The sequence below is a fragment of the Gadus chalcogrammus genome, chromosome 18 (genome assembly GCF_026213295.1).
Source record: "Gadus chalcogrammus isolate NIFS_2021 chromosome 18, NIFS_Gcha_1.0, whole genome shotgun sequence".
Classification (NCBI taxonomy): domain Eukaryota; kingdom Metazoa; phylum Chordata; class Actinopteri; order Gadiformes; family Gadidae; genus Gadus; species Gadus chalcogrammus.
Genome location: NC_079429.1, coordinates 12,094,711 through 12,104,221, shown reverse-complemented (window position 1 = coordinate 12,104,221; position 9,511 = coordinate 12,094,711). Strand labels below are relative to the sequence as shown.

At 49.2% G+C, this 9,511-nt stretch overlaps 1 protein-coding gene across 1 annotated transcript in view; it reads left to right on the top strand.

Moving 5' to 3' along the window:
* Window positions 1-1,166: 1,166 nt before the first annotated feature.
* fam20cb (FAM20C golgi associated secretory pathway kinase b) overlaps window positions 1,167-9,511 on the top strand; it is a 53,056-nt gene continuing 44,711 nt past the window's right edge. The window contains exons 1-3 of the mRNA XM_056577255.1: window positions 1,167-2,613; window positions 2,965-3,140; window positions 5,713-5,791. Coding sequence (XP_056433230.1) covers window positions 2,060-2,613; window positions 2,965-3,140; window positions 5,713-5,791 — 809 coding nt within the window. The 5' untranslated portion in view covers window positions 1,167-2,059. The remainder of the gene's footprint in view (window positions 2,614-2,964; window positions 3,141-5,712; window positions 5,792-9,511) is intronic.

The window sequence follows — 9,511 nt, the reverse complement described above, 5'->3', positions numbered from 1 at the left end:
ATGATTGGTTGCTCATGCAAACACGCGCCTCACAACGGTGTGAGAATATGCATATCCCCCCCCCCCCCCCACACACACACACACACACACACACACACTCCCCTCCAGCGCGACTCTCGCCTCTACGATTCGCACGTTCACAGCGGTCCTGAATGTGGACAGGTTTTTATGGACGCACCAATTAGCTGTAAAAATAAGCATTAATCCGCGGAATGCCTCATTTAAAAAGCAGAGCGAAGTTTGTGCTGGGGTTGTGGGAGGATGCTTCAAGGCATATAGGAGAGCCACGTGTCGATGGATGGCCGCTGTACGGGCCTGTATGTATGTAGTAGGTTAAAGGCCAAAACGCACTAATTGTTCCCTCAGCCGAATGTGGATGATCGCACGCACACGCAATTTACCTTTGGGCAAAACTATAAATCTATATATATTTTTTTTTCTCTAAAGAATTAAAACCAGTGTCGCCCAAACATTATTAGACTAATTAAGTTTTTAACAATTATAATAGGATTTTTGCAACCCTATTATAATTACTTACAGCTTTTTTCCCTTACTTTTAAATCACCTTCACAGCCATGTAAGTTATTCCTAGTTATTTCGGTACTGGATGTTGTTTCAACTGTTGCAGAGTGGTCACAGCGAGGTGAAACTGAATCCATCGGATTATGAACTGAAGACTTTAAAAAAGGATTAATTCATCGGCTTCATGATTTTTCCGGCTGTGTGTGTTTGCGTGTGTGTGTGTGTGTGTGTGTGTGTGTGTGTGTGTGTGTGTGTGTGTGTGTGTGTGTGTGTGTGTGTGTGCGTGCGTGCGTGCGTGTGTGTGTGTGTGTGTGTGTGTGTATGCGCGTGTTTGTGCTTGCGTGTATTTGGCGCACAGCGTTGGGTATTGGCCACTGGGATGAGACGCCCTCTTCTTGCACAGATAGGATGTGCAACTAGGAGCTATTCCAAACGAAATACAGAAGATCACTTCATGCCTGTCACGGTCGCTCTCTCTTACTCACTCTCTCTCTCTCGCTGTCTGATTGGTGCTCTCTCTCTCCCTCTCCCTGTGTTTCTCTCTCAGCCAATCTACACGCGGTGACGCTGCGAGCAGAGGAAGGCTGGATCTAGTTTTTTAGGCTTCATAATATTTAACACACACACGCCCTGCTCCACTGCTTCACATACGCGCGCTACATAGAAGCGGCTTTTTCCCTCATACGCCATCCCTACCGCTGTTCATCGGGACCATATATATATAAAGCATTTGCTGAAGAACAACAACCTGCACCTGTGCTATAACTATATAGATCTGTGCTGTTAGGGACCCGTGGACATTTAATGTACTGGGGGAAAGGGATATCTGGATCGGTTTGCCGTGGATGAGTCAGGCTGTTTCCCGGGACTTTCCTCAGAGAACAGTGTGTATCTGACAGTAGTTGAACTGCCCCCGCGGTAGATAGGTTAGGTGTGAACCAGCGTCTCGTCTCGCACCGTGCGGTTCACGGTATACCGGGCAGCGGGAGTAAAGGTTGGGGCAGCACAGCCCCTCACTGATGCGCACTCTCAGACAGACCCGTGCATACTGTGGACGTATGGGGCTCTTTTTTTAAGAATAATCATTGAAGATCTTCGCGTCGACTGTTCCTCTGCAACGTACCTGACACCTGTACAGCGATAGAGAAAATATCGAGAGGGGGAGAGAGAGAATGTGGCTGGAGCAAACCGGTCGCTCTCTCCAAACAATCGGACCGGTTCTACCTGGACGCATGCGGATGATTTCGCGATTCTGAAAACTCTTTGCCGTGACAGCGGCACAGAAGAACCACGCAAGAGGGGTTGGTGGGTGGTGGGCGGGTGAGAGGTCGTAAATGTGGAAAAGAAAGCAACCCAAACCTGAACACTGCATCCTTTAGTCAAGACGGCAAGAAGTGACGATGGATACTACTTATTCAACGTTTATCTCGTCCGGTTGGCGTCAAGTGTCGTGAACATCATAAGCGATGTAGTCAGCTTGTTCATATGCGTGCTCATCATTTGCAGTAAATACTCGAATTCGCTCAAAAGGGAGACTATGAAAATGATCCTCCTGCGTAAATTCCGCGTTCTGATCCTCATGGTGTTCCTGGTGGCGTGTTCGATGCACATCATGATCGACCTGCTGCCGAAGCTGGAGAGACGCGGGAACAGCGGCTGCTCCTGTTCGCACACGCCGAGCGAGGAGCCCGGAGACTGGGCGCAGAAGCAGCTGCAGCCGCTGCAGCAGCAGCAGCAGGGCTGGCCTAACAAGCACACGCTGCGGATACTTCAGGACTTCAGCAACGAGCCCAACTCCAACGTGTCCTCCAACTCCCTCGAAAAGAATCAGTTCCCTCCGGTGGGTCATAATCAAAACGAGCGGTCGTCTCGCCAGCCCGAGCATCAAGCTGCCCAGCGCGGTGACCCGAAGAGACACTCGCCGCCCGACGTGGTCGAACAGCAGGGGGTCAAGGCTTTGGTGAGACTGGCGGCCCTCTATGAACACCCGTTATTTAAAACAACATTACCTGCCCTGACGGACGAGGACACGCTGTTCAACGTCAACACCGACATCCGGTTTGACCCCAAAGCCGCAGAGGACCAGGAATGGTAACGTGTGAAAAAAAAAAAATTGTCCATTCATTAAGCATCCATATTTGTCTCTTTAACCGGTGATAGTTAGGCCTACTATAATATCATGTCCCAGCAAACGATGCGGATTAACGTTTTTTTTGTTATTACATAAATAAATAAATACAGAAAATAATTGCATGTTGGCCTATATTGTTTCCATAATATATATATATATATATATATATAATTCACCAAATTTGATACTGTGAGAGTGCTGTGCTACTTCTGTTGCCTCTGTATAGCCCCTCATACATATACTTGCATGATTCAGTATTTCACTCCATGTCAGACCCTATTACATCTCCATATGGCCCCCCTTCCCCTCAGGCATGTGGATGGAGACGCGGAGGCTTTCAGTCCAACAGGGGCCCTCACAGCCGACTCCTACCCCAACTGGCTGAGATTCCACATCGGGATCAATCGATACGAGCTGTACTCACGACACGACCCCGTCATCGATGGACTGCTGAAGGACCTGGACGCCCAGAAGATCACCAGCGTGGGTGAGCTATGAGAGACGGCGGGTTCTGTTTCCCTGTTTGGGTGTGACGGTTGTTGCGTTGTTAAGTCCAGTTCATCTTGGATTCAGCTGGGGGGAAATCTCTGATCCATTTGAGGTTTGCGTTATCTGGTACGTTTGGCTTTTCGCTGCTTATCGACATGCGTTATAAATGGGTTTTATATCTCCTTTTGTTTTGAGTGAAAGATATTTCTGTGAATGATTATTGGACGAAAGTCGATGAAAGTGATTAAAATGTTTAAGTATGAACGTTCAAAATATGTCTAGAGACTGAGATAGCTTGCTTGATGGCTTATATTAATAGAGCCAATCAAATTATTTTGTTGGTGCGCAATCTTGTATAACGGAAAAACTGAAGGCACACACACATGCACACGCAGGTGTACACACACACATACACACACACACTCACGCACGCACACACAGACATACGCAAACAGACAAACACACACACTCACACACACAGACAAACACACACACACACACATAAACACACACACGCGACTGTCCTCAACATATGAATTACGGTGTAGCTGCCATTTAACTGCCAATCATTGACTCATTGTCAAATAGCTCGGGCGGTCCAATAAGAAACCAGTGGGATCTGGGTTTGATCCAGTAAGCTACCGATAGCACTTGCGATCAGCTGGAATAGATCTTAACTTCTGCTCCTCGGATTCCCCCTTTCTTGGCTGGCTCTCTCTCCCTTCATGCCGTCGGTGTCTTTGAATTCAAGGTTACACAGTTCAAAGTCACTGCAAACGTTTTCTCCGCCAATAAGAGAAAGAAATCTCAGCCCTCTAGCTGAGATTAAGTAGTACAAGGCTGTGTGTGCGCTCATCGCCACAACCATGCACAGAGCGAGGGAGTGCTGCTGTGTCTTTCTTTACACATCTCTTTCTCTATTTCTTAATATCTTTCTTTCTTTCTCTTTGCTTTATTTCCTTTCTCTCCTTTCTTCCCCGACCCGTGAGGCAGGTGTCTTTGTGGAAATCTGGCCAAGTCCTGAAACAATTTAATCATTCAATCAGAGATACGATTCAATTCAGACTCTTTGGTCGTAGCGATCCATCTCTGCAGCACTATCGCTCTCTCACACTCCCTTTTCTCGCCTTCTCCCCGCCTCCCCTTCTCAGTTTACGTCTCTCTCTGCTTCCTGGCTTCTGTCTACTCTCTCTCTCTCTCTGTCTCTCTGTCTCTCTCAGTCTCTCTCTCTCTCTCTCTCTCTCTCTCTCTCTCTCTCTCTCTCTCTCTCTCTCTCTCTCTCTCTCTCTCTCTCTCTCTCTCTCCCGCCCTCCACCTCTGGCATCAGTCAATGGTGAAAGCTGTTCTCAGGCTCCTTGACCAGCTAAATACACCCTGGCCGGGTAATTACAGCGTTGTAACAGACGCCAGAGGAAGGATTGCAAGAAGGGGCCAAACAGCAGTCGCTTATTATCATGGCTGAAGATAGAACCACTCACATGTGTTACATTCTAGACACCGCTCCCGCCAATGTTTATAATCACAGTGCACTGGCAGGTAAAGAGGCCGGCTCAACCTCTTATCACATGGTTGCTGTCGGATGTGGTGGAGGTGTTTTAATCACAGCGAGTGACCTTATTCGCCTTTGCATTATCACACAGCGTTTTGGAGAAGAGTAGGAGTGGGAGGAAAGAAAAATGTCCCTTCCCCGGGTAGGCTCTAGTTAAGTGCTGTTGTGAATGGATCAGCTACCATGCTAAAGGCGTGGTGACTCTCCCTCTCTCTCTTCTCGCTCTCTGTCTCTCCCTCTCTCTCTCTCTCTCTCCTCTTTCTCTCCCTCTCATCTAATTACACTTTTTCTTTTTGTCTGAGCACTACCTGGCCCCGGCAGATAGAGAGAGAGAGGAAAGGTGGAGAGAAAGTGTGAGCGAGAGAGAGAGAGAGAGAGGACCCATATGGGCCTGAGCACGAACAGAAATGCAGAGAGTGAAAATGGGGGAGAGAGGGGGAGAGTGATAGAGGGAGACCCTCAGGGGAACCGACAGAGAAAGTAAACAGCGGCAGAACCGACAGTTGCCGTTCGCCCGTACAACCCCTCCCCCCTCAAACACCACCCTCCCCCCGCCCACAACAAACACAGTTACATCATCGACTGCTCCCTCTGGAGGACACGCACTCCGAACTGAGACGCGCACATGCATATGCACGTGTGCGCACGCACACACACACACACACACAAACACGCGCAAACATACACACACAAGAACACGCACACACGCCTTTCATGAGCTATGCATTAATAATAATTTTGCATATGAATGTATGTTTGTATGGATGGATGGGTGCATGCGTTTATGTCAGTGTGTCTGTCTGCATGTCCTTCTGTCTGTTTCCGTCTGTATGTACCGGTATGTATAATTTATGTTAGTCTGTGTCTTTTTGTCAGTCTGCGTGTATGTATGTATAAATGTATCTATGTCTATGTCGATCATGTCTGTCTGTCATTGGCGAAACAACTGTTTTAACTCTATTACGTTCCTGCTGATATAACCCCCCTAAAAAACCACATGACGATCTCTATCCCCCTGCAGCCATGAAGTCCGGGGGCACCCAGCTGAAGCTGATCATGACCTTCCAGAACTACGGACAGGCCCTGTTCAAACCCATGAAGTAAGTCCTCTTGTAACTGTTCTTCCGCCTCCTCACGTTGGACACCCATTTATCAGGCTCTCCCCCTTGTTTTTACGTCAAGACACTCTCCTATCAGCAGACGGCGAAGACAACACTTTTGTCCTCACTTCCCCCTGTATCTTACGACACAACGCCTGTTTCGTTAGACGCCTGCTGTCCTGAGTTGATCGCGATCTTTGTTCATAACGCTGGGAAAAGAAATGTAATGGACTGATAATCTCAGATGCCTGTGTTTTGTAGAACGATAGGCCAGCATAGAGTGTATGTGTGTGTGTATGTGTTTGTGTGTGTGGGTGTGGGTGTATTTGTGTGTGTGTGTGTGTGTGTGTGTGTGTGTGTGTGTGTGTGTGTGTGTGTGTGTGTGTGTGTGTGTGTGTGTGTGTGTGTGTGTGTGTGTGTGTGTGTGTGTGTGTGTGTGTGTAAAAGACGAATACAGAGAAAAGGAATCTAAAAACCTTTGTACTGTATTTTATTATTATTCTATCTTAGTCTTATTTTCTTGAATGTTTTATTCTCTTTTCTGTTGCTTTCGCTGAGGCTGGATTGAAGGCAAGGTTCCAAGGAGGAACTTGATATTTGACACTCACAAACTGCATTTTTATGAATCGGTTTCAAGAATCAAAGACTGTCCAACCGGTTTAACCGGTTTCACCGGTTGGACACCGGTTGAAATGATTGGTCGCCCGCCCTTAAACAGAGCCAGCGCTCTGGCTGATTGGCACAGCAGCCTCTTCCTGTCGTGTGGCTTCCACTGTCCTTTCCCATCACTTAACCCCATCACCTCCCCCTCTTCATGGAACAGGCGGAGGCGAGGAAGGGGCTAGAAATAATAGCTGCATTTCTAAAACCCTCCGACTGTGAGGATCGTTGAGCATCACACTCAATCCCACTCAACTCTGAACCTAATGTCAAACCTACTGAACAGGAACACTGTGGCTTTAAAAAAACAAAGCAAAACCCGGACGCGATACAAGACCTTTCCTTTCTCCCGTCGCGTTTCGGGAATTTTCACCCACTCCAGCCCTAAACATCCTTATCGGCTCTCTTAATAAACCAGGGATTAGCATGGTCACTCTTCAGCCCAATAGCCGGTACAGGAGAGGAGCTGTTGGGAGGATACACGCTATAAAATGGCGTGCTGATTAATTCCCTTCCTCTCCCAGGGTGCATTTTGTCGGGCTAAGACAGCTCCTGCAGACCTGCTCCGTGGCCCCTAATCCCTCAGTGATTGGTCCATTTAAATGTTGCTCATCCTTTTGTTATGGCAGGCCGGTAATTTAATTTGTCGGTTTTAATGGTGTTTTCCATGCAGCTCTCCTAACACAACCGCCCCCGCCTGCCCTACCGCCCACGCCCAACCGCTAGGGGGGGGGGGGGGAGAGAGGGAGAGAGAGAGGGAGGGAGAGAGGGAGGGAGAGAGAGAGAGAGAGAGAGAGAGAGAGAGAGAGAGAGAGAGAGAGAGAGAGAGAGAGAGAGAGAGAGAGAGAGAGAGAGAGAGAGAGAGAGAGAGAGAGAGAGAGAGAGAGAGAGAGAGAGAGAGAGAGAGAGAGTAAGCGAGTAAGCCGGTGGATGACGATGCTGAGGTAGGTAGAAAGGTAGAGTCGGGGGATGTTGGCTGGGAGGACGCAGGGGAGAGAGAGAAAGGCAGGAAGGAAGAGATAAAAAGAGGAAGGAAATAACAAAGGAAGAGAGAGAATTGGAGGAAGGAAGGAAGGGAGAGCGAGAGACAGAAATGAAGGAAGGATGGACGGAAGAGAGGAAGGAAGGAATATTAAGTGCTTGAAAGGAAGGGAGAGAGGAAGTTAGGAATGAACCGAGATCGAAAGGATGGGAGAGAGGGGAAGAGAAGGAACCACGGAGAGCAAGCGGGAGAGAGGTGCACAACGTGAGCACGGCGTGACGGAGATAAGGGATGAATTGGCCGCGAGAGGCGTTGAACAGAGCGGTGTGTGTGCCGAGAGGAGAGCGAGCGTGAGGCGAGAGTGAGGAGAGTGGTGACAGTTCACTGGAGAAGGAGAGCAGAGAACAGAGGAGGCTGGGGATAAAGAGGAGCCATGTGCCAGGGAGGAGGTTAAGATCGACAGCCCGAATTCAAAAACCGGAGCCAAAGCTAACAGATTATCCCTCCGAACGGCAGCTGGAGACGGTAGGGGCCGGGCCGGTTGTGTGAGGTGGCAGCGGTTCAGCTAGAAAGGCCTTCAGGGAATGCAGTAGGGTGGAGATATCATCGATGACCCTTGCCCTTCCAAGAGCCCCCCCCCCCCCCCCCCGTCCCACAACGTTGCCCGAACAACAGGAAATTAGGTCAGAGTCACAGAGGTTCTTGGTTCCTCATCCTGTGGTGTCACACTTCACTGCAGCTCATTGCCCAATATTCAGCTCGGCTGCAATGTTGTCTGTCATTTGGAAACGCAACCCAGGGTGTTTTCATACTCATTTCCTATTATATAAATCACACATGCTGTCTGCTGGCGTGAGAACCACATGTGTAAAATCGACACACACACACACACACACACACACGCACACACACACACACACACACACACACACACACACACACACACACACACACACACACACACACACACACACACACACACACACACACACACACACACACACACACACAAGGTCTTTCTCCCTCAGTACCTTCTTTCAGTGCATTCTCTTCCCATCTCTGCCCTTGTATCAGTTTTATGTGTGTGGGGTTGTGTGTGTGTGTGTGTGTGTGTGTGTGTGTGTGTGTGTGTGTGTGTGTGCGTTTCCACATGGTGCATCAAAGAGACACAGGCTGGGAGATCAAAGAGTTCTCTGGCTGTGTGTGTGTGTGTGTGTGTGTGTGTGTGTGTGTGTGTGTGTGTGTGTGTGTGTGTGTGTGTGTGTGTGTGTGTGTGTGTGTGTGTGTGTGTGTGTGTGTGTGTGTGTGTGTGTGTTGTGTGTGTGTGTCTTCGCTCCTCTCCTCCAGTCCTCTCAGCTCTGATGCAAATGCGAGGCAGGCAATCAAGGAGGCGGGGGGGGAGGGGGGGGGGGGGGGGGGGTTGGGCAGGCATCCATGCAGTGCTCGGTCCCCCGATGACCATGAGATCCCACAACCACCCACCAACCCAGCTGACACCCGCACCTACACACCTACCGGCCGTAACCACGGGAACATGCTCATGTTCCTCTCCATTTATTTTTCTTCTGTCTCCGAAAGAGGCTAAAATCGGACCCTCACCGCCGACATTGTCTTTAAAATCGTATTGCTCTCAACCTCCATTACCTCTCTCTTTGCGTCTCTCTCTCCCTCCCTCTCTGTCCCTCTTTCACTGTCCCTCTCTCTTTATACTTTGCCATCTCGCTCTCTTTCTTCATCTGCATTCGTCTCTGACTGAGTGCCTCTCTTTTTACTCTTTTAGTTATCTCTCTCTCGCCCCCCCCCTCTCTCGCTCTCTCTCTCTCCCCCCCTCTCGCTCTCTCTCTCTCTCTCTCTCTCTCCCTCTCTTTCTCTCTCTCTCTCTCTCTCTCTCTCTCGCTCTCGCTCTCGTTCTCGCTCTCTCTCTCTCTCGCTCTCTCTCTCTCTCTCTCTCTCTCTCTCTCTCTCTCTCTCTCTCTCTCTCTCTCTCTCTCTCTCTCTCTCTCTCTCTCTCTCTCTCTCTCTCTCTCTCTCTCCCTCCCCCTCTCCCTCTCTCTCCTTGTCCCTCTCTGTGTTTGTGA